Below are 26,770 nucleotides of genomic sequence, written 5' to 3'. Positions count from 1 at the left end.
TATTTATCTGAACATTATTGTTTACAGAATACAGTAAAGGTGTAACCTACAGAGTGCCTTCTAGATTCTAAGAACGGAACGGAAACAGCCAAAGCTCTCAAGAGTTATTATCAAGTGGAGCTCAAACAGGCTATTCAGCCCAGTCTAAGAAAACAAAAAGGTGAAAATCCTCTCAGGCCTGGCTTTTGTCTGCATGAAATGCAGTGGGGAAAGGCAGTGCAAGGAGCAGGCGAAGGCCCAGTGAACACATCGTTAGGCATCTTCCATCCTGCATTACAGAGGAAGCACACGAACACAGAAAAGAAACAGAAGGCCACAGGGCCTAAATCTAACTGGAATCCTTGATGTATAAGATAAAACACCGATGAAAAGACAGGGATGCAAAGTTCGCTTCAAACACACAACTCTTCTTATTCAAATATAAACCCCTGCTCATTTAAATATTAATAGTTTGCAAAATTATATATAAATTACCTAGCTATACATATGTACTTACGTATAATCCTTACCTTTGCTTGTCTCTTGTTAGCTTCCCTTCTGGCTTCTCTTTCTTTCAGTCTTTTCTCCTACAGAAAGAGGCAGGATATTATTAACATACAGACTAGTCATCTATGAGACATAAAGTAGTTTACACAATTATCACAGTTTTACTTTAAAAGTCAACTGATACGTGACTCTTGCTTTTCAACAAATTTTATTGAGTACATACTATGGAACTAGTATAAGAATAATCATTTACAGGGGCTAGGGGTTTAGCTCAGTGGCATAAGTGCCTGCTCGGCAAGCACAAGGTCGTGATTCAATCCCCAATACGAAGCAAAAAGAATAATCATTAATAATAACAAGAACGAAAGAAAGAAAGAAAGAAAGACCGAAAGAAAGAAGACATTACTGTGTCAGACAGATCTGGAAGGAAATTCTACTTTACTACTCGTTTACTGGCTTTTTGAGTTATGTGTGCTTTCTACTTCAACATAAAATGGTTGTGATGGGAGTGCACATTTCTTAAAGCTGATGAAATACAGTCTAATATACCTAAGTGATTAGCACAATTATCTGTCACCATATGTAACTGGTGCATAATGTCAGCTTTTAGAAAAAAGTGAAGAAAAGATACCAACATAATCGTTTTCCTTGTTATCTGTCAGGGTAGGGGGAGCAGAAGGAAAGTGGGGAGGGGGAGGGAGACTTTTTTCCATATTACAGATAAAAGATGGAAGATCAAAACAAGTCACTCAGCCAGTGTCACATAGTAAGTGATGGGCCTGGGACCTAGGAATAATCCGGGTCTGTAATGCCAGTATTAATTCTAACACACCACTATATTCCATATTGCCTCATTAGGACATTTAGCTCTACAGACTTATATGCAGTATTTTTTACTTTTTCAATCTATTTTAGACAAATAGTACTATTTCTTTTAATAATCTGCTACCATAAGAGTCTTTTCATCCTGGTAGCATGTTCTTTTTCCTGGAAAGCAGTTTATGGACTTGATTTTTGCCAGTTTTCTGTACCAAAGAAACAAATAACTGGCCACATTTAACGGCCACACAATTTTTGTTGTAATTATTCAATAACTGGCACCTTGTACTGCAAATGGTATTTCAAAGTTGAAAAAAATAAACTCAACATGTTCATATCATAAAAACCTTTTCTAATAAGTAAACAATCTCTATTCTGCAGCTTTTGGTCTAGCCATCTTAATCACAGCAGAAAACTGTCAATTTTCTACTTATACTGAATTCCAATATCAATTCATTATAGTCACTAAAGTATATTTTAAATTCAAGATTTAAAGTGACTATTAAAATTCACAAATGTCTGCAAATGCAGTGTTTTTCTTTTGACATTTGCTGCTTCTAGTTTCAGATAGATGAAGAAGCTCCAGAGACCTCTACAACGTGAAGTAAACATGACTACAAGAGAGGGGTGCATTAAAGAGAACCATCTTTCAACACCAGGGGAAAAAAGAAAAATGATTTGAAGAAAATTATTAGAAACTTCTCTTAGCTGTAAAAGTGGTTAGATCAGTACTGTTTAAAAAAGATGAAGAGTACACTGTAGCTTTTCAATGTAAAAAATAAAAGTACCACAATTAACAATTTATGATTTGGGAAATGGACACAGGAAATAAAGTATATAGTGGGCTGTTTGCTTGCTGAAGTAGGAAAAAATTTAAAGAAAATTTATATTAAGATAAAAAGTTAAAGTATATATATATACTTTGGGAAAACTGTAATTGAATTTTACTATATTCTGTAACTGAACACTTTCCCAATTTCAAATGCTTTAAATCCTTTCTTTTCCTATCTCATGTTTGAGGGTATATGGATACCAAGAACTACTTTTTGACAAACAAAAGGGCAAAATTTTATGTTTAATGCCACTATGCTATAAATGATTACAAATAAGGAAAGCATGAAATTCAATAATGAAAATCAAATTCAAAAGAGAGAAGGAAACAGAATATCACATTCTGAGGTATAGAATACTTCCTTTTTATATCTATTATAAAGCTTTTGGTTTCTTAATACTATACATCTTTACCTTTCAGTGACTTAAATACCATGAAATATGAAATCCATCAAGAATTAGGATGATGTATTTAAATGTTTTTTTGTTTCCTAGTAATACTTGGAAATTTAACTCATGTTTCAGGAGGCACAACCCATTTCAATGAATTTCAGTTAGCTTTGAATATCTGGTAGAGAAGAGAGTTCCTGGCTGTCACATAGGTAAGAAAGGGACCTCTACCTTCACCTCAGCATTACAAGCACCTCTATTTCTGGGAAGAAAATTGGCTCATTTTAAAAAAAAAGTTGTGAAAATTTTAAGCCCTAAAGATGCACCCTGTTCTCCACAAACACAATCTTAGTAAACCTAAATGAAATCCCTTCCAGGAACCAAGAGCACAACAAGGTCCTTTGATCTGTTTGTTGTCCAGGTACAGCAAACTTAAGGTATGTGTGCTATTTTTAAGACAAAGGATACTAATTATAAGTTGTTTTTCACAAAAACCTCAATATTCAAGTTTAATGGCAGTGTTGGCACTCTGCGATAAATAAATGGATTGTGGGTTGAAGTTTGGGCACTGCTCTCTAAAAGGTTTGCCCATCATGCCCTAACTAATCATGTAAGGTGAAAGTCAAGTCACCTGGATTCCATGGCAATTTAATTCTATCAACAACGACAAAAAAGATCTTCCAAAATGTCTCTAATTTTTCCCTTTCTGATGCTCATGGTAATAAGTGAAGCCTGGAGCCATGCTGTATCATCATGGCACGCCAGACAGAACCATTTCATGATATGATTATGCTATCTAAATACACAATATAGAATAAACCAAAGCAAATTTTAAGAAAATAAAAGAACTTCAAAATGAATTCTTTCTCTTTATTTTCAGATGTGACGGTTAAGATTATCACCCTAAATAAAAGTAACCTTGCAGGGCTAAAAATGATGACACAACCATGGAGCAGATTTCCAGGCAATTAAAGAAAAAAAAACCTTTCAGAATGTGATCCATGGTTCATTTTTCAACAGTTTTGATTGAATTATCAGAAAACACACTATTTTTATGCAGGAGTAGCACTCTCTTTACAGTTTACTAACTTACCAACACTTCCAATAAGCAAAAATTATAACTTTTGCCATGTTTTATTTTTTGTGAATAGTTTCAAGAAGTATTCAATTAAAATTAAAGTTTATCTAAGCACAGGTACCTAAAAATGCCAAGTAAAGCTCAAGATTGGGATAGTCTCCCAATCTTGGGAGACTAAAAAAATGATGCACAAAGACTTCAAGGAAGACTCATAAAGCCAATAAAGCTGCCAAGTGACTTACAACAGCACTAGAAATTCCTGGAATTACAGTCAGTACCTATGAATTCCTGTGTATAGACAGCTGAGTTCTGCTCCCAGTGACACACTACTACTACACAGATTTTCTTTTCTTGCACTAAACGCCAGTTAAAATCTTTATATTATTTATATTCAAAGGCCTTGAAATCAATTATATTGAAGAGATCTCTTCACTCCTGTATTTATTCATAATTGTTTAAACATAGAAACAACAAAAATGCCCTCCAACAGAGAGGTAGATTTTTTAAAGTATGCTCTACTGGAAAACTATTCAGCCTTTGAAAAGCAAGAAATTCTCTCTTTTGTGACAACATGGATGAATCATGCTAAATAAGCCAAGCAAAGAAAAATACCATCATTCAGATATGGAATATAAAAAAAAATTGAACTCATAAAAGTACAAAGTAGAGTGATGATTACAAGGGAGGAGACAGGCACTGGTCAATGGGTATACAATTTTAGTTAGAAAAAATGAGTTCTAGGGATCTATTACACAGAACAGTGATTATAGTTAATAATAATGTGTCAATGCATTCAAACTGGTTTAGTTTTATGACTCTTATACAAGTATGAAGTACATTTTGTGAACACATGAAAGTAATTTATTAACACATTATAAATGTATAAATTAATGGGGCTCACTGTGCTATTTCCCTATGTGCATACATCATGTACTGATCATACCCAACTATGTACACCTCTAAGGCTCCCAATTCTCCTACCCCTCATACCCTCTCCAGTTCCTATAATGCAGGGATATCTCTCCCCCTTATCATTTCCCATCGCTAGTATCCATTATTCCATTCCATATTTTTATAAGACTAAGTGAATTGCACACAAAAGCAAAAAAATGTGGTATTTTCCTTTCTGTATCTGAAATGTTTCACTAAATGTACCATTCTTCAGTTCCAGGGATGTGGCTGCAAATGACAAAATTTCATTCCTTTTCAATGACTAAGTAGCATGCTATTGTGCAAATATATTAATTTTCTTAATCATCTAGAGAAAAGCATAAAGGTTGGTTCCATATTTAGGATACTATTAATAGTCCTATAATAAACACAAGGGTTCGAGTAGTTAGTGGTAGAAAGGTTTCATCTGCTTTGGGTATATACTCAATAGCAGAACTGGATCTTCTGACACTTTCAGCTTTAGCTTTAGCTGTTTAAGGAAGTTCCATATGTTGGCCATAATGGCTGCGCTAATTACATGCTCACCAACAGTGAATAAGAGTTCTCATTTCTCCATATCCTTCGCGGCATTTGTTATTCATTACAAATAAAGGCTTTGAAATAGTCTCTCTACAAAGAAAGAAAAACTATTTAAAATAAGAATGTTAATTAGCCTTATTTGATCATTGCATGATGTAAAAACATATAACATCATGATGTACCACCCTAATAATAATTATTTGTATTAAAGTACATTTATATAAAATAAAATCTAAATTAAGTTTTTAAAAAGTAACACAACCATTCCTGTATTGAAGATTGGACCCCAATGGTACATCCCAAGGCCTTTTTTATTTTTTGGGTAAGTAGCTAAGTTGCCTAACCTGGGCTCAAATTTGTGATCCTCCTGGTTCAGCTTGCCAAAACACTAGAATTAGAGGCATATGCTACCACATCACTTGCAAATTATCTTTACACTTCTTTCCTAAATCTCTAAGGTAAATATAAGTACTTTAGTAGCCACAGATATTGTACAGCTTCCAGAAGTAGGCAGAAGAAAGTGTAAGTCAAAGACTGGTACAAAGGTGTAGGGGGAAAAAATAAGTGGAACAAAATGAATCAGTCAAACCTACATTAAAAAGGTTTAAGACACATCTAAAACCATGGTTTGTGGCTGTTATTCTTTAAACTGAAAGCAAACAACTGCTATCAAATGGAAACATTACAACAATTCACTTACACATTAAAATCTTACTCTTGTATACCAAAATTCAAGAAATATTTTGAACATGCGGGGGGGGGGGGGTCTCCAAAACATATAAAACCTAAAATAAACATTTAAAAAATATAATATATATGAAAATATAGAATATGGTCAGTTTTATACTTTCTTTTCTCCATGCCAAATTCATTCAAACACCTCCCTCATTTCTAAGTTTGTGTCCACATTTCACCATCTTTGTCTACCTTCATGAATTAATGCTCTTCCAGGACTCTACGTCAGTGATTTCAAAATCCTTTGGAGGCAGATCATTCTCACTGCATTTCCTACTTTAAGGTAGTAACAAAATTATGAATGATAGCCTCTAAAAACACACATGATTGCATTTGCTTAGTGTAAAGCCTTATGCTTAAAAGAACTAAGATTATCACTATGGTAATGTCTATTTTAAAACCAATAATGATTCCAAATAGAAGAATTTAATTAGAATAAAATAATTAGTGTGAGATTAGTAATATTTTAATTTCTTAGCACTGAGGGATTGGACCCAGGGGTGCTCTACCACTGAGCTACATTCCCCAGATCTTTATTTTCTATTTGGAGACAAGGTCTCACTAAGTTGCCCAGGTGGGAGTTAAAACTTGCAATCCTTCTGCCTTAGCTCCCAGCTAAGAATTTAGTTTTTAAAGTAAAATTTTAGTGCCTATTAGGAAATAAGTAAACAGCAATGCAGTCTTTTCAAACAAAACAACCCATTTTGTCAAGGGAGAGGAGAACTCACACAAAGAAAAATTCCATTTACCCGAACACTTAAAAAAAGAAAAACAATGCCACATCTTAACTGGATCTACAGAGCCAAAAGAACTCACTGATCAACAGAATTAACTCCTATACTCCATTATATTTCACAAAAGTGTAGTGTAGTGCAAACTGGTGACCGTTAATCCAAACTGAAGTGACAGATTTAGGACTTAGGTGTTTACAGTCCTGTATACTAAACACCATGCACCAGTCCTTCACGATGCCAAACATTAAAACATGTCATTTAAGAAAATAATTCATGTGACTTCTAGACAGAAATCTACCCCATGACAAGTTGATGAATAAGTGATCTGACTATTTACATGTATTGTGTCTTACGTATGTTATTACTAAACATACTAATGCCAATGTGTTCATAAGTGTAATTTTCTCTACCTTGTAAACACCAAAGTATGTATATGTAAATAATAATTTCATAACTGGGAATGCTGCCAAGGAGTCAATCATGTAAGTAACAAACAGCATGTACACAAAAGTTGAATACAGTTGAGAGAACTATTCATTTCACTATTTTTTTTTAATGTAATATTTTAAAATTCCTATCTGGAGGTTAGGAGTGGTGATACATGCATGTAATTCCATCACTTGGAAGACTAAGGCAGGAGAATCCCCAAGAGTTTAAGGTCAGCCTGGACTAGCCTGTCTTGTCCTATTTGGTATACCACTGCATACGTTGAATAAGATATACGTATTTTATATGAAAGTCTATAGTTAATTTTTAATATTTTTGTCTCTTAGTTAAAGTGATACTACTGACTTTTAGTACTAGTAGTACTTAAAGATCTAGAAAAGAAAAAAAAATGTAAAAAAAAAAAAGATCTGGTGCTTTTTCATCTTAGTCTGCCAAAAATTGCTTTGTCCAGTCTTACTAGAAGATATTCACTAAGACAGTCTAAAAATCATGGTGAAGGGCAAAAAAAAAAAAAAAAAAGATTTCGGTGCGGTGCGGTTCGGTTCGGTTTTGTTTTGTTTTGTTAGACATGGCTCAAATGTGTAGTTCTGGCTGGCTTTAAACTCATTATGTAGCTCAGGCTGGTCTAAAACTTGTGGCAAACCTCCTGCTTCAGTCTCCTGAGTGCTGGAATTACAGATGTGCACCACCAAACCTGGCACATGAAAATGATTTAAAAGCTTAAAAATAAGTGGAAATGGAAAAATATAAAGCACTCTATATATTATAGGTATACTTTCATATGAGAAACGGAGAAAATAAGAACACATATTTCTACTATGCATAAAGAAAGGACATTAACAAACATAGATACCCGTTAGAGTAGACGTTTGAAAGAAACAATCAAGAATTCGTAATATGTAAGTTTTATCATCTTGATTTCAGAGCCATGTAATTATTCATTCCCCAAAATTAACACAGATTATACAAATAGGTCTTGTGAGTGGCAACGCATCCATGTTAACTCTGATTGAATTATAATCTTCCTGAGGAAAGAGAGACTCATGTCTATCTGCACAGTCTAGATCGTAACATAGGGGCAATCAGCCTACTTAAAATTAACTTTCTGGAAGTCTCAGAAACAATTCTCCACAACCTGGCTATGGTAATAAGTTTGACACCCGGGGGTAAAAAAGGCAAAGGAGGAAGAGCTAGTCTTACTTTATGTAAAATCCTCAGATTTCTTTTATTGCGGATTACGACTTAGAAATAGTACATGGTTAAACATTATTATGCTCAGTCTTCCCCTGATAACTATTTAAAGTAGACCAGAAGCTGAAACATGTCAAGTTGCTGATATTCACAGTATTTCTAAAGTATTTTAACATAACTTATTAAAGTCAAATTTCAATTTAATTACTGTACTATTTTTTAAAAAGCGACATTAAGAATTGCTTTTTTTCTAGCAATAACAAAAATATCCAACAATTGGTGTCCTCCACATTTTTTGAATGTTTTTCATAACATTCATTTCCCTCCCTGAGGCCATTTTCAGGATCCACTTTTTCTTTGCACCAGAACTTCAATGAAGTTGCATCAAACTCTAAAATAAATAAATGAGAATTGTTGCTGTCTACTTTTAATAAAATGTTTTGGACCATTCACCAGTTTTAAGGTCAAAAGCAAGTGAAAAATTATAAGTACCTTTTTAAGATACTATTAATAATATCTGCACTCAAAGGTTTAAAAGATTCTTCACAGTACTGAGATTAATATTTTGGCAGATTCCCCTGAATGTTACAGCAAAATCATTCATTATTTCAAAAGCATGCTTGAAGAAAGTTATTTAAAAATGTAAGTCTATTTTATGCCATTGATTCATTAATGAAATGTCCACTTCCAGGAAATTAAGCAGTATGACAGGACAGTAGCATGTGTGGCCATAATCAAGGATAATTGCAAAGAGCCAAGTTTAAGGCCACCAGGGAACATACCTATTTATATTGCATTCCTTCATATAAGATTTCCACTGTTTGAATATAATGAATTTTATATTAATTATCAAATAAGTGTTACAAAAACTTAGTTACTCAATTTTGCCTTTGATGGATAAATGGTGAAACAAATCTTAGTATATCAACATGATGGAATACTACTCAGCAATAAAAGGAACAAAGTATTAATACTCAACTTGAATAAATTTCTTAGAAAATAATGCAGAATGAAAAAAGTCAATCCCACAAGGTTACATACTATGTAGTTTCACTTACAAAACATTCTAGCGATGACAAAATTATAGAAATGGACAACATGAGATCTCATGCTATATTAGTTCCTACAATTACATGTCAAACAAGAATTATTTTAGAATAAAAATTTAATAATGCTCTCATGTCTCATTAGATGGTTTAATCACTGTGCAAACATCCTAGAGTGCACTTATACAGCTAAAACAGCTACAACTAAAACAGCTACACCAAGAAATCTTATGAGATCACCATTACTTATGTGATCTGATGTTGAATGAAATGTTATTATCTGGTTCATGATTGTTAACCTAAAAATCTGTTAACATTATTGAGTCACTTCAGATCAAAAGCAGATAAGATGATAGTCTTATAATCAAGTCAGTAATATAGACTCAGGAAAAACTAAAACAATAAAAGAGACACAGAAAAACTACCATAAAAATAATAAAAAGGCATAATGTTATGTGTTATGGTTTGTGTTTAGATGTCCCACCAGAGCTTCGTGCAGTCATGGAGGCAGCTGAACCTAGCAGTTGTGATTGGTTCATTGTCTAGTGCTGGGATTGGCAGTGTGAGTGCTGCAGCACCCCAGAGTGAGAAGGCGGCACACATGTAAGGCAGGGGAGGAGGCGTGCTCTTCCCTGCTTTGCTCTTGTTGCCTTCGGCTGTTGCTGCCATGAATGGCTGCCCCTGTGCTATTCAACCTTGGCTGGGACCAAGCTGAGTATGGACCGAAACCTCCACAAACTGAGCTAAATAAACCTTTGCTTCCTAATGTTGGTTATTGGGTATTTCATCTCAGCAATAAGAAAAAATTAACCGGGGCTGGGGACTTAGCTCAGCGGCATAAGCACCTGCCTTGCAAGCAGGTGGTCATGAGTTCGATCCCTGGTACCGATAAAAATGAAAAAGACAAAAAGAAAGAAAAAATTAACCAAGACATCATCTATTAATGAATGGCAAATGAATATTTAGATATAGTCACATATTAAATTTCACTCAGTATTAATTCAAGATGGAAAACTTACCCGATGCTTTGCCTTAATTTTCTTCCTATATTCTTCTTTGTCAAATTTGTCCTCTTCCTTAAGTCTTTCCTTTGCTTTATCCAAGTTTATACCACTAGTGTCATCATCATCCTCTGTATCTTTGGTGGCAGATTTCTGCACTTGTGGCCACTGCTGAACCAACTACAGACAAGAAAAGGTAGGTGATGGGCAGACAGCATAATATTCAGAGAAACTAATTCCTTTTTGGTTAATAATTTTAAATGGTGCATACCCTCACATTCTGCCTTATAATCATTATTACTACTTTCTCACAAATCTCATAATTAAAATGAGTAAGGCACAGAAAAGACTACCCCCATCAGCATACAGTAATGCCGGCATAACCTGATGAAAATATGACTAAAGAAAAATTTCTCAAAATTATTAGAAGGCAGTTGCACAATAAAAATGTTTCTTATGGTACTAATGATTTTCCTTCTTATTGTGCTAATAAATTTCATAAAGATTTTTTATTTACCATTTATAGTGGTTGTGTCTTCAACTGCTAACAATTTTGACCCACACTATAGTTTATTATTTTTCATCCAATTCATACACTCTAACATCCAAATCATACACTTCAAACAAAAATGGAAATATACTTCACTGGACATAAACTACTTACATAATATTTATGTGTGATGATGAAATATATAATGTGACATAGCAAATGCTGTTATACTAAGTATGAAAAGCTCTTTTATCATAACAATAGATAACTCAACAAATTGTCCTGAAGGTTTAATAAATGCTAGGGGACCCTTCTGTGTCTTACAGCTGTAACAGTGAACAAAATAAAGTACCTTCCTTCATGAAAAGCAGAATAGAAGAAATTGTCAACAGTCAACTACAAATAAGTGTTGTGAAGGACAGGGAGGAAGAAAAATGACCTTATGATGGGAGTAAACTGCTGTGTACTAGATTAGGATACTCAGGGAAACCCATAAGCTAGCAAGGCTGGGATGGAATAACATTCAGAAGACACTCGCCACTAACTAATCATAGCCCCATAAGCCAATTGATGTTATGGATCTAATCTATCACTTAAAAATAAAATAATAATTATTATGTAATATAATGAGCTTCCCAGAGAAATCTGCGACATTCCCTTCCCTAATATATCAACCAGATTAAGATAAAGACAAGATGAAGACACGGCACTCGTGGGTCTGGGACTATTAACTGCAGAGCTAAAAGGCCTACAGTAGTAATGAAAGTTGCAGAGAAACATTTCTCACTAACAAATGGCAGTAGGCAGGAAAGTCCAACTTCATAATACTTGAACCATTCATCAGTAATGAAGTATTTACATTATCTTACCTCCCCCTCATCAGTAAATGTTATTTTTTTATTCACTTTAAAATTTCTCTTCATTATTTTTTTTGCTTCTGCGACTTTTGTTACTTTTTTCTTGAAACCAGATTTAGAAGATTCTTTCTTCTGTAGGAGAATAAACAAAACACAGATGATTAGAAAAATGGTTGCTTTATCCTAATTAAACTCTGGCAATATACTTACCCAAACTCAGGGTATTTACTGCTCACTGGTAATGAGAAACACTGAAAACACTATCCAAAAATAAATTAGACTTATTGACAATGATTTTTGCAATGGAAAAGGGGCTTCAAACTGAATATGATGAGCATTAGACATAAAAAATAAGCAACATTTTCTTCTGTTGCTATGAGTTGTGCTATTGGAAAATCATGGAGCACCACAAACCACATGATAATGTAATTAATGGATATAAGATACAGCTGTTTCACAGCTAAACTATAAAACATTTTTTAATTCCCAAGTGCAAACTTAAATTCCTAGACTAGGAAAATATATATTTGGACAACAAAAACACTTTGTCACTCAATATTCTTCCATTAAAAACAGTAATTTACTGGATGAATGCTGAAAATTTACCCCTATTTCAACATGGTATTAATTTTTATGTTTGCTAGCCAAGTGAGTGAATGGTAGCATTTGTTTTATTTTATTTGTATGACAGACTATCTATTCAAAGACATTATTTTTCTGTGCATAATCTTTGCAAGTATTTATAATGAATCCTGTATTTTATCAATTTATATCTTTATTTGTTAGAGCTCATTCACTATTTTCCTGTATTTTATCATTTATGTTTAAACTTGTCTCATAATAAGGTAACTGTACTTTTTTTGTTGTTTTTGCCAAGCATAGATTCTGAAAATTTTTTTATACAATTGATTTTTCCACTTTTTAAAAATTTTTCTGGATTTGGGCTATACTTTATAAATACTTTTCCAACCAAAAGACTTTTCAAACTCTTAAAATACAAAGGATTTCTATTTAGCAGTTTTCACAATGGCTGTAGGCAAGAACAGTACTCATTAATATTTTATATTTCTGTTCACTAAAACATGAAAAGTACAAAGTTTATCTACAGTTAGGAAAAATGTGTACTGTGACTACAATGCTGATATTAGTGGTTCAATAATGAAATTTACAGGGCCGGGGATTTAGTTTAGTGGCGTAAGCGACTGACTGGCAAGTGCAAGGTCGTGAGTTCAATCCACGGTACCAAAAAAAAAAAAAGAATGCAATTTAAAAAGCATAACAACATTCTGCCTTTGTGCCACACATCAAATGCAGTTTTTGTTTCTATTTGTACTTCTTCTACATCATGCCTACTAGACTTCATAAACAAAAAAGGCTAAAAGGAAATACAAAATAGGTAAAGCAAGTCATCCTCAAGATTGCGGAGCAGCCTGTCTTCACAGCTGTGAAGTTGCTTCCAATAACCTGGAAGATAAAACAGCTGCCACAACCACAGAAATTATCGTGGCTCTTATCACCAGGTCCACAATAGTTTACACTGGCTATCTGACTCAAAATATAATCAGCCAGCCAACAAAATAAAAGTATTCAACACTGGTTGACACTTTAGAGACTGTTTACCTATTTACGATATGCTAAACCATGTCAAAGGGCTTTGCTTAACACTAATAAATACTCTCCCCAAAGTTTAAAGATAGTTAATGACAAAATGTTTTATTAGCTAAACAACAAAAATCCCATTAGAACTTATTTTACTTTTTAAAAAAGCAGACGTACCTGCTCTGTAACCCTAATTCTGCAGTCAGAAGTGATGAACTACAATAATTCAAATATTGTAATTTTACAGTATTTACTACAAATGAATATCTAAAGTATTATGTTTTTGTATCTCTGCAAAAACTATAATCTTAAAAATTAAGAGCCACCTAGTGGATTCAATGTTTTAATTTTGCAACATGAAAAAAGTTTGGGAGATTGGTTGTACAGCACCATAAACATACTCAGCATTACAGGACTGGCTATTTAAAAATGGTTAAAATAGTAAATTTCATTTTATGTGTCTTCTACCACAACTAAATGTACAACCAATAAAAGCTAAGTCCCATGAGGAATATAACAGAACATCAAACTGAAATGTTATTACAAGAACAAAATTTGTCTTTTCATAATTCCTAAACAATGCAAGCTTGTTAAAACCAATACATATACTACAGCAACATCCTAAAATTGCAAAACACTAAAGAGGAAGAGGACAGAGAGCAGACAGGTAATAGATGGAAAACACATAACTGATATAAGGATCAAAGACCTTTAAATATAGATTAACTAAAATGACATGAAATAAGAATACTTACAGAAAAATCTAATAGTGGTCTAAAATATCTTACTGAATTTTTCTTTTGAAAACTGCCTACATTTACCCAACTTACGTTTTAAGGTTTAGTGGAAGACACAGTATAAGAAATCTTGGCCACATACATAAATCTGGGAATCGAAGGACTCATGAGAAAGATCAAAGTCACACCCACCTATACTCAACTCTCAGTCACCAGGATCTCTGCAGCGGACTGCAGCTAATGCGGCCAGGGAGCTTTGTCTGTTTAACTCCATTAGAATAAACCCACCTACCATAATCTCCTGATTTCTCTGTTTTTCCTAACAACTGGAATGTGCATGACAGGCAAAACTATTTGTATAAAATTTCATCCCCAATTTATCACAGAGAGGACAGCATATAAAAAGCATTCAATCATTAAAGGAAAATTTAGTGAATAAACTATATATGCACTATTCTTGTTTCTATTTGTAACAATTACAACTTAAATTTTGTCTGTCCATACTATTTTTTAAATTTGAAAACCAAAGCTTAGATTAATTCAGTATAGTTCAAATTGTACAATTTTAATCAAAGTATTTGACACTTACACATTTTATAATGCTTAGTTGATTTCTGTTCAAATTGCCTTAATATATTGTACCATCTTAATTTCACTCCATATTTGCTCTTTAAATTTCTATCAATTTAGGGAGAATGTTTGAAAACTGCTAATGAGAAATTAAGTTTTCCAACTTTTTAAAAATCATGACCCACTTCAGTTGGTTTTTATATTCTATTTTGATGTATGGTTTGATTTGTTTAAAAAGTAACTGCTTTCATATCCAAATTTGAATTTTTAATACTGAATGTGCTATTTCAAACTCTAAGTCCTATTTCCGATGAATATCACAGCTGCTATGGAATTTGAATTAAATATTCTACTTGTTACTTTATACTGATGCTTTCTAATTATATCTAGAAGACCACTTGGAACCTCTTTCACATTTCACATTTACTATATGAATACAAAAGCATACAGATGAGTGCCTACATTTCCTGTTGCTACTTTTTATCAAGCCTTGATTAGCCCTTATGAAACAAACCACAAGTCAACATCCTTTCTCTTTTCTATATGGCTATTAATCCATGCCTTGTTTTACTTACACTCTCTAAACTGCCAACTGAATGTATAAAATGAGAAAAAATGGTTAATAAATAACAGTACAATATATTGAACAATGCCCAAATATTCATCAACCACTCATAATTCATTTTAAATAATGTTTAATAGGCCAATATGAATATGGAAACAGAAAACTTTGCCTTTCAGGTTTCCTTCCCTCTCCAACCAAACACCATGTAAGTATGTAGAGATCTCAGCTTGATTTGTACTTTCTTTCGTTAAGAGGAACAGTAAAGCATAACTTCTATTGACATGCCCAACAAAAATGGCGTACCCATTGTGTTCTGATTGCTGGATTCTTCCTTCACAATTCCTGGTCCCTAAATCTACAGGCTTAATTTGAAACTCTTTCCAGAAACTACAATTCCATCTAATGAATTCTCTGAGTGTGTATACTTGCCAGCTTAACTACTATTTTTTGTTCCTTTAGCTGGTTGGTTTCTTTGGTTCTTGAAGTACCGCCTCCCTAGAGTTCAGTCTAGTCAGGAACCCACAGTCCCCCTCGTGCGCTGAGTTACAGGTAGACGCGACCTACGGAAACCTTAAGAAAAAGGACTTTCAGCTCTAGCTCCCACGCGCAGCTCCCATTCCTTCTGCTGTCCCCTCGGTCCCAGTCCCCTGCCCTCAGCACTGAGGATGCTCACCGAGCTCTATCTCCAGGCCCTGCCATTTATTTTTGAGACAGATTCTCACTAAATTGCCCAGTCTGGGTTCAGACATGGTCCTCTTGCTCAGTGTCCCCGAGTGCTGGGATTACAAGCATTCCCCACCTGTTTTTCCCTCACTTTTCAGATAAATGTTGTCTCATGAAATCCTCATTCCAACAACCTCAACGTATTTGTCTTCATTTTCTCATAAAGTTCTTATCAAAAGTAACATAAATTTCTTCCTAATTTCAAATACTCTATATAGAACTTAAGCCTAATAATTCTTTAAATCCTTTACTGCCTTGATCAGTCCAATTAGATTTTACCATTCTGTTCTCTGTCCAAGCCAGATTTGACTTTGTTTTCAGGCCATTTCTTTACCTTCAGACTCATTCCTATCTTGGTACCATGATGAGCTGAATTCATCAGTCTCTGCTTTAATGCCTTCAGTGGTTCCTTTTGCCTCTTCAAACATCTGTGCTACTGGAACACATGAGAAAAATTCCATAGTCCTCTATTTACTCACCAGCTTGGAATGTTTTCTTTGATTCACTCAAATGGTTGTAAGGACCTAGCTTGACCTGACTACAACTATCTTGAGTGTTACAACCTTCACCACTGCCCTTGGCTATTCTTCCCCATTTTCCAGTGTACTGCACTTGGATTGTTACTTTCTCCGTGCTACCTACGTCTCTCTCCTTTGAACCCAAATCACAGGGATTCAGTGGTCTTCCACTAAAAAACATACTTCTGTTTGTTAAGTCTCCCATAAATTGCACTCAGTTCCATTCCAGATCTATCCACCTCTTTCCTTGGTCTCACAGTACACTGCAGTCAGTTTTGGTACACTAGAACCAGGATTTTCCACAACAGTGGCATAGGCTGTGCAGTGTTCTGTTTCACCAGCTAGAGCTCAGTTTTGCTCCATGCCACGCCCCTTGGGGGCGGGGAAGGCAAAGCTACTATAGTGACAAACCTCAGCCGTCTTCACTCTTTAACAAAATTATGGACCAGTCATATTTTGCCTTAGGAATCCAATTTATAACCTGCCATTTTTAATAAATATTTCTATATGAATACAGAATATAAAATATTTCTATATTTCTTTTTTCTTTAAAATAAATCCTTCAAGGAATGAACTGAAATATTTTTTCACTGGGCCGTATAACTCTGAATGTAACCACTAACACCATTTCACTAAAAAGCATAGACATCTCATAAAAGAAACAAAACAGAATTTTATCCCTCAATGCTGTATACTGCATTATTCTTTCACCCTTCACAAAGTTAACACTGAGCCTAGAGCCATTAGTATCTGTCTCCCTTAGCATTTAATTATTTTTAAAAACTTGATAGTGATTAGTAGTTGCTGACAAACTCATGCTCACTAGTTTGCTTTGCTCCTATCTTAGTATGAGTCTATTCATTAATAAATTAGTCACATCAAGCCATATAATTTTTTGAGAAAGTACGACTAACATTAAAACTATAGAAAAAAATCACAATTCACAAAGAATTTAGATGAAATTTTTACTAATCCCCAAGTTCTACACACTGCATTCACAGTCTACTGTTTTTAAAAATTCATTTTCCTTTCTACAATTCTATGCACAAAATTTAGGAGAAATAAACAAAATCAAAATTCATTCACAAAAGCAGATTTATGTTAATATTTGCTATTGGATGTCTTTTGAAACTTCTTATCATTCCCTAATCCCATCCCTTAGCTGATGTTTCTTGCAGTATTTCTAACTATATTGTATTTTTAAGAGATTTTCCAACCTTATTCCTTTTAGATACTCAACTTACTAAGAATAATGGACCTTGTCACACTTACCCTCTGATTCTTAGAGCACACACATATAGTGAACCTATCAATAATTACTTGTGGAGCTGAGTTTAACCTGAGCTAATCAAGACCAATTTTCTTCAAAAATACTAGAAGTCTTTGATACACATTCTACTGTTAACTATTCTCATATTAACCTGGTTAGGTAGCACAGAAACACACGTAATTATCTCACATCTCATTTGACAATTATTTGTACACAATGAATTCAAAGGCCCTGAGCAATAAAGCGTACTCCAAGAAGCAAAATTTTCTGAAAATGCCATCAAGAGTCACTCTGGGTTGATAAGACAGTAAGTTTTCATAATTGAATAATCACACTATTGCACCCTTCTCCCAACACAAGAGGCTACAACCATGCTGAGCTTCTGTGTATATGTGCACATGCATGCATGTGTGTGGGTGTGCATATGTTTTTATTCTGAAGACTGAACTGAGGGCCTTTCCACAGAACTGAACTAGGATTTATTTTGACACAGGTTTTCACTGAACTCCCAAGGCTTGACTCAAACTTGAGATCCTCTTGCTTTAGCCTTTCTCCGTGTTGGCATTATAGATGTGTACCACATGCCTGGCCATACTCATCTTCTGACAGAATCATGGCTTCCTCCCTCAGCCAGGTAAACCCAATCTCTCTCAAGGGCATCATATCACCACACATCAATCAGCTGAATTTTCAGAAGACTACAGAAACCTACAATATTACACATTAACAAAGTTGATCTCCTACTTGCTCTATAAGAAGGGAAAACACAAGATAGGAAAAAACAACTATGAATGAGGTCTATACCATGTCCAACAGGCTGCCAAAATTCTAACATTGCTCCTTGGCCCAATATTGGTTACTCCTTAATCATGCCATGTGACACTGTACAATTTGTCCTAAGCTTTGATGCACGTCAAGTGCCAATTGAGGTCATACGTCACTGACAAATCAAGCAGTCACTAAATTCCTCCATAAAATTGTAGTTAATACAGATGACTTGTATCAGACACACACCAGACTACATGCTTTTTATTTACTCATCACGACTTCCCTTTGGAGGGATTTCCTGCATCCTGCAGACAATTAAATAATTATTCATCTAAAAAGGACAGGGCAAAAATTAAATGCAGGCCTATCAAACTTCAAAATTTGTATTCATAGGTCCCTTTGTACTACAGATAAAACAAGCTGTCCACTGGGACCGGCATGCATGTACAACCAGAACATGCTAAACAATTATATCAAAAGAAAATGTGGAAAACTACTCTCCATTTACTTTAAATAATGCATGTTATCTTCAACTAACATTGTTCAGAATCCCAATCCAATTTTTTTTTCAACATTCAGTATCACTCTGGAAAGGTCTATGCTGGCACCCACAACAAAACAAATTGAATTTCCTCTGTCACTCTAGGAAAAAGACAAAAGTAATTACAGACAGAGCTGAAATAAAGTTGGAAGGGAAAAAAAATCAGCCAAGGTAATAAGAGTTTGGTGATAAGCTTGAGGGTTAGGGTTATGTGCCAAAAGCTGGCATGTACAGAATGAAACAGTGAAAAGGACAGCCATGCAAAGTTAAGACAGTTACAGTGATGAGAAGAGACAATCAGAAAATAAAGTGACAACAAAGGAAGGACCAGGGAGAAGAAAAAGGCTGTGAAAACGAACTTCTGTCATGATTAGCACTGTACTATAAAAATATTAAACCATGCCATCATATCGTATTTCCCCCAACCAACTCTCACACTGATAACTCTAGATCAGGAAACTAACTTAGTCCAACAAGGGAAAACTTTGAGAATTTCTTAAACAGGTATCAAAAGGATGCAAAATGATAACCAACATCTTTCAAATATCTTCTCCAATATACAGTATTCAAGATACAAAACTAGAAATGCTAAATCCAAATCCAGGGTATACTGGAACATAAAATCAACATCTGGAAAGAAGATTCAGCATGGCTGAACCGAGCATGCTGGAGCTACTGAGAGGCAATTCCCAACCCTCCCCATCCTGTGACCCAGTGAGAGGGACACAGACACAAAGGATATACAAACCCACGGCACTCCAGCCATGAGAGAGGAGACTAAAGCGCACCACGCAGCCCTGGGCTGCCTTTGAGAGGGCAAAGTAATGAGTCAGTACTCTCGGTGGCCCAGACAGTGGCAGAATGACAGCAAACACCAGTGAGTGACAGTGAAAGCCCTTCAGCCTTGTGACCTGCGACTCTGGCATTCCCCAGCAACAGAGATCAAAGTGGGACTTGCTGTCTCTGCAGGGATAAGCAGGAGCAGAGAGACAGTCCACAGCATCCCAACCCACACCACCAGGCAAGCGGACAGCGCTGAGGACAAGCCAGTGGAAGTGGAATAGCCAAGGCTGTCTGACTAGGAGAAGCCAACTACACACCCTAGAGGCAGCCTCAAGCTGTGTCTCAGGGCACCGCAGCAAGCAGTAGACACTCAGAGATCAACAAGTTTGGCTTGGGTCTTTGGCTTTTTCCTTTTAGTTATGTAGGTCTTTACCTTTATTCCTGCTCTGATCTATTCATCTTTCCCTTTTTCCTCAATGTCGCCCTTGATTGTATGATAGGTACATGAGTGAAGATTCTGTGTAGTCTTTCCGGTCCGTTTCCATAATCTTCCTTTCTCCTTCGTTCTCTCTCTCTGTCCCTTCTCCAGCTTCCGAAGGCCTGGGTGAACGTTCTTTCTCCTCCAGCCTTGCTCTACTATATTATTCTTCATTTAGCTTTCTGTTTTGTTTCCTATCCCTCTTAAATTTCCCCACCACAAGACAAAACACTCTACTAAGCGAAAACTCTTTGTATGCAATTTCCTAAATAATGAGATTTTGTTATTTAACTCTAGATCTTGTCCCGATGGCCAACAGTACCAAAGTACTAGTCACCACTGTTGGTCAGGTTTTAGGCTGTGCTTCATCTATTATCGCTAATGGTACTACTGTAGCCAGGATGTCGTATCTGCCGTAATTAGCTGTTCACCCATGTATGGCGACACTGTAATTATCTGGGGTCATAACCATTACCACAGTCCAGTACCAAAGCACTGAGTGCTGAGCCAAATAGATACCAAGATCTCATCCTTAATAAATTAGGAAGGCAGGATCTTCAAAGACCGAGAACTACCTACACCTAAAAGATATCTCTGAGGAACAGACTCCCCTAGTGAAGTCTCAATAATACTTACAAAGTTATCTACCATAAGAAACTTACAAGCATCAACAGAGAAAACACAGTAAAGTAAAATAAAATAATAGACAATGGCAAGTGGCAGAAGCAAAATACAGCTCTAGACCTCCAGCCCACTCAGGACAAATCTAGGGGACAAAGAGATAGAGGATCTCAGAGGATACTCAACTACATTCTCTGGAATGATATCAACAGAAGTTAGAAATCAAATGCATGGGTCTATACAGGAAATCAAAAAAGAAATAAACTCACAGGTTAAAAAAAAAATGATGATGACCATAAAGAGGCACTTTCTCAGCAATTCTGAAGCATATATACACCAAAAAAAAAGAGACGCATAGAAAATGAATTAAAAAAAAAAAACAACATGAAAACCCAACATAGGAAGGAAAGGGAATCCATGAAACACATTCCAACAGATATTTAAGAGATTAAGTTTACAAAATCAACTGAATGAAAGTGAAGACACACTATCAGACTTACAAGTCGAGATCGCAGCTAGTGATCACAAAAAAAGGTGTTTAAAAATATAAAGCAACCATGAAAAAACAATCCAACATTGCAAGGTGATGCAAAGAGGAATGACAAAGATTGACGTGCATCAATGAAAAAGCAAGAGTCATCACGAACAACATAAAAAAGTATGTTCACAGAAGTAAAGGCAGAAAACTTCTCAACAAGAGAAAAGGAATTAGACAAACAAATACATGGGGCATATTCAATTCCAATTATTCATGAGTAAAATAAATCTACACAAAGGAATATAATAATCCAGATTACAGAAATTCAGCACAAGACGAGAATACAAAAAGTTGTTAGAGAAACAAATCACTGACAAAGGAAAGCCCATGAGAATCCCAGCAGAATTATCAACACCACCCCTTAAATCAAGGAATGCTTGGAGTTGAGTATTTCAAGTCCTGAAAGAAAACAACTTCCACGCAAAACTGATGTACCCTGATAAACTATGTTTCAAAATCAATGAAAAAATAAGATGCCTGCATGACAAAGAACAACTAAAAAAATTCATTAACAGCAAACCAGCACTCCAAAAAGTTCTGAAAGATATTCTGAAGAAAAACATAAGACAATTCCACAAATTGCAATAGACTGAATCTATCAGGCAAAGCAAGCAATGAAATAGAAAGGAAGAAACAGAACCAACAATAGGAAAATAGCATAACAACAGTAAGTTAATATACACGTATCAGTTATAACCATTAATGTAAATAGCGTCTCAATTCACCAATCAAAAGAAACAGACTGGTAGATTGGATCAAGAAACAAGGACCAACAATATGCTGCATATGAAAAACACACTTAACTCAAAAAGAAATTCATAGATTTAAAGTCCAAGCAAGAATATTGTAAATGTAAAGGAATTTAAATTATTCCATGGATACTATCTGACCAGAGCACAATGAAATAGGAAATCATTGGCAAGAGAAACCATAACACCAACTGAACAATCACCAATGGACCACAGATGAAATTAGAGGAGAAATTAAACATTATCTATAATTAAATGATGATGCCAAGACAACACACTGGAACTTACGGTAAACAATGAAAGCAGTCCTAAGAGGAAAGTTATAGTGGTAAATTCTCCTATCAGAAAAACAACCTAATAAACAACTTAAAGAAATAGCCTAATGGTGAACCTCAAACTTCTTGAAAAAGAAGTGAAGCCCAAAGTTCAAATGAAGGAAGAAATTATAAAGATCAGAACAAAAATTAATGCAAGTGACACTAAGAAAACAGTACCAAGAACCAATGAACTGAAGATCTGGTTCTTCGAAAGACTAAATAAAATGGATAAACTCATAACCAACCTTATCAAAAAAAGGAAAGAAACGCAAATTTATACAATTAGGAACCAAAAGGGATGAAATCACAACAGATCTTGCAGAAATCCCGAAGATCAATATGTACTTTGAGAACTTTTACTCTGATCTAATTAGATGTAAAAGAGAAGGAATGGACAGATTCCTAGATATGAATGAATTACCAAAGTTGAATCAAGAAGGTAATTAAAATTCTAAATAACTCAGTATCAGTCAATGAAATAAAAAAAAATGTAATTAAAAACATACCAATAAATAAAAGCCCAGGTCCTGATGGATTCACTACTAAATTCTACAAGAAATTTAGAGAATATTTAATGTCATAACAAATTCAATGAGACAAATTAGGCAAACAATCCCTTTCACAATAGAGTTCAAAAAATGAAATACTTAGAAATCAGTCTAACAAAGGAAGCAAAAGATTGCTGTGTTACTTTCTTTTCTCTCAGCATTCAGACCAAAATACCAGACACGAAAATTAAGGAAGGAAATGTTTACTTTCTGCCCAGTTTGTACAGATTACAGTTCATAATCAGCTGGCTTCTAGGCAGGATGGCGTGGAAGAAGGGCAACCCTTCATGGCAGTGGAAAACAGCAAAAGCAACCAGACCATAAAGTGGGGGAACACGGCTCTTTTCCTCCCATATACTGTACACAGACTACCCACCCCAGGTAGATCCTCCACACCCAGGATGCAGAACTACTGAGTTACTCAGCTAAGCTTTTTAAACTTCTCAAGTTAACACAATGTATCAGTCATTACAACTACCACATTAAAAATTCAACAACAAAACTCTAAAAAACAAGGTTGAAGAGGATATCAGAAAATGGAAAGGTATCTCTTGTTCATGGGTAGAAAAAAAACAACATGGTAAAAACCGCCATACTCCCAACATTATTACAAGATTTAATTCAATCCCAACAAAAATACCATTAGCAGAACTATAAGAAAACATTCTTAAAATTCATTTGGAACCAGAAAAGATCTAGAGTAGCAAAAACATTTTGGGCAACAAAAGCATAGTAGGGGGCATCACAATCCCTAACTTGAAATTATACTACAGAGCTATTCTGATAAAAATACAGCATGGTACTGGGTGGGGGTGAGGAGACCTGAGAATCAATGGAACAAATTAGAAGAGGCAGAAACAACTCCAAAGACACTCAGTCACCTTATCTGAGACAAAAAGGTGAAACAAGTTTACTGGAGGACGGCAAACACGTCTAATAAATGGTACTGGAAAACTAGTTTTCCACATGCTGAAGACTCAAACTAGAGCCATATCTATCACCATGCACTAACCTAAAATCAAAATGGATTAATGATCTAAATATTAACACCAACACACTAAATCTGCAGGAAGATAGAGTAGATAGAACTCTCGAAGACACAGGTGTAGGCAGACTTCATGAACAAAACACCAATTGCATGGGAAATAACAGAAAGAATCAACAACTGGTATCTCATCTTACTATAAAGTTTTTGCATAGCAAAAGAAATCACCAATAGAGTGAGAAGACAACCGATAGAGTGGGAAAAAATTTTAGCAATTTGTTCCTCAAAAGCAAAATATATGTGAATATGAATATACATATATATAAGATCCCCCCAAATTAAAAGACCCAATTCAAAAATGGGCCTCTACAATGAATATACACTTCTCAGATGAAGAAGTATAAACAGCAAATAAATATATAAAAAAGGTATTCAACATGACTGGCCATTTGAGAGATGCAAATTAAACAATGCTAAAATTCCATCTCACTCCAAAAAGAATGTCTATTATCAAGAAATCAAACAATTACAAACGCTGCTCTGGAAGTGAGAAAAAGGAACCCTTCTCCAGTGCTGGTGGAAGTGTAGACTGATGCAACAACCACAGAAACCAGTATAAAGATTCCTCAGAAACTAGGACAAGAGATCTCATTTGATCCAGCTGTTCCCCTTTTCAGTATCTCCCCAAAAGAATCAAAAGCATTATACCAAGTGATATATACACCCATGTTCACAGCAGCACAGTTTGTAATAGCTACATCTTGGCACCAACCCAAATGCCTATCAACTGATAAATAAATAAAAAGATGTGGTTAATTTATAGAGTTTATTCAGCCATAAGAGACATAAATGGATATATCTTGAGATCATACTCTGAAGTGAAATAAATTGGACAAATGTGTAAATAACACATTGTCTCTCTGGTGTGAGAAACTGAAAGAGCAAATAAGGACCAAAATGTATCACAGATATTTTAAAATAGAAAGAAATTGTTCAAAAGGACAGAGAACTAGGGAAAAGGAAGGGGGAAAGGACAGAAGGAAAAAATGATAAGGATAAAATTGGAATCAAAGCTTTGTAAATAATGAGAAGAGTTGAAGGAAGGGAAGGCGAACATGTAAAAAAGAGGAATCAAGCTATAGCGTGTACAGGTACAAATTTCTTATGAGTGTGACCATTATTTATATCTAAATGATACCAAAAGGGGCTGGGGGTTTAGCTCAGCGGCATAAGTGCCTGCTTGGCAAACACAAGGTCATGAGTTCAATCCCTGGCACCAAAATAAATAAATAAACCAACAAACTTAATAATGACAAAAATTGAGTATCTGGTACTCAAGTGTGATCATTTTCAGATTAATACACTGTAACTAATCAGTTCTTTTTATATCAGATTCTATTTCCTTTTCCAAATACTTCAATTATTTAAGCCATATAATAATTTGAAGGATTTGGTTGACTCCTTAATAAATAAAAGCATTAAATAATGATGATCTTGATAAATTATCTCAACCAATGCTAACGACATTCAATGTTAATGAAATGAAGTACACAAGTTGAACTGATGAGAGTTCTATTAAAATGTACTTCATTCTCTACTATTATATCAAGATATCTAGTTATGATAATAATATAAAACACCTAATTTCCCTCATTAATTCCGAGTCTATGATGCTGCAGTCAGAACTTTTTAATGAAGATCATGGATTACTAAAGATTAATATAATTCAAATAGTCACTAATATTATTTTATTAGAGCACCTTCAGGAAGTCTCAGTAGATTAAAGGCATATTTTATGGTTAATTTTCAACTTACCTTGGAATGAGCTGTGCATTCTAGGAATCATGACTAAACTGCCTCTTAACTGTTCTGTCACTTAGAAAAGAGAAACACATTGATAATAGTGCTAAAATAATTGTACCTTATTCATAAATTTTCACGCATACGGGGGTACAGGAAGAGGGATGCAGAAAAGGAGTAAGCAGTATGCATGACGGGAGGATACAGTCAGCTTCCCTGCGAGCTGCCTCCCAAGCCCTACTGAGGCATCTCCCTAGTTTACTTTGAAGAAAAACATTAAGGATTGCTTATAAAATTCACTATTTTATTTGTAGGACAGCTAAAGTGCTGGGAAGTAATTTTGGGTACTGAAATTTCTCCTCACAGTTCATTTTGACTTCAGAACCAAATTCCTAATCCATATTTTAAAAGCATGGAAAGACTTGCATGACCTGCATATTAAATTTCCTGCCAGTCATGTCTATAATTTGCAAGCCCTGATAATTTCTATTTTAATACTCCAATATATTTTAAGTTATTTCAAATTCCCTTTGGAATTAAGATACAAATTAAATAGGAAGCTTAACTGTGTATTCAACACTTAGTAGCTACTATATTCCATGTATTAGTTTTTCATTATTGTAACAAATGCCTGAGAGTGACTGACTTTAAAAGAGAAAAGGTTTATTTCACCACACAGTTTTGAAGCTTTCAGTCATGAGTAATTGGCTCTGCTGCTCTGAAGCTATGGGGAGGCGATAGCATATTATGGCATATTAGGAGCACATGGTAAAGCCAAGCTGGTCACCCCATGGTGACCAGGAAGCAAAGGCGAAGAGGAAGAAAGCAGCACCCTACAATTCTGTTTGAGGCCACACCTCCAGCGATCTAACACTTGCCACTGGTCCCCACCTCATAATGGTTCCACAAGTTTCCAGTATCAGCAGAGTGCGGGAAGTAAACCTTAAACCTAATAGGGCTTTAAGAAACATCCACCAAACCATGCATTCCAAGTTCCATTCTAGGCACTTAGAATACACTGGAGCTTGAATTCTAGTGAGAATATAAACACACATGGCAACTATGTCAAGAAACGTTCAATGCTA

The 26,770-nt window shown here is 35.0% G+C and overlaps 1 protein-coding gene across 1 annotated transcript in view; it reads right to left on the bottom strand.

Moving 5' to 3' along the window:
* Positions 1-26,770, bottom strand: part of Ddx10 (DEAD-box helicase 10) — a 258,076-nt gene that overhangs the window by 94,731 nt on the left and 136,575 nt on the right. Inside the window, exons 14-16 of the mRNA XM_063255716.1 lie at positions 11,588-11,707; positions 10,247-10,408; positions 510-566 (exon numbers count right to left, since the gene is read on the bottom strand). Of these exons, the coding sequence (XP_063111786.1) occupies positions 510-566; positions 10,247-10,408; positions 11,588-11,707 (339 nt within the window). The remainder of the gene's footprint in view (positions 1-509; positions 567-10,246; positions 10,409-11,587; positions 11,708-26,770) is intronic.

This window comes from Cavia porcellus, unplaced genomic scaffold, assembly GCF_034190915.1.
Source record: "Cavia porcellus strain 051 isolate PalLab524CR breed Dunkin Hartley unplaced genomic scaffold, mCavPor4.1 scaffold_9, whole genome shotgun sequence".
In the NCBI taxonomy this organism is placed as follows: Eukaryota; Metazoa; Chordata; class Mammalia; order Rodentia; family Caviidae; genus Cavia; species Cavia porcellus.
Note: the sequence above shows the minus strand (reverse complement) of the source record. Positions and strands in the feature narration are given on the sequence as shown.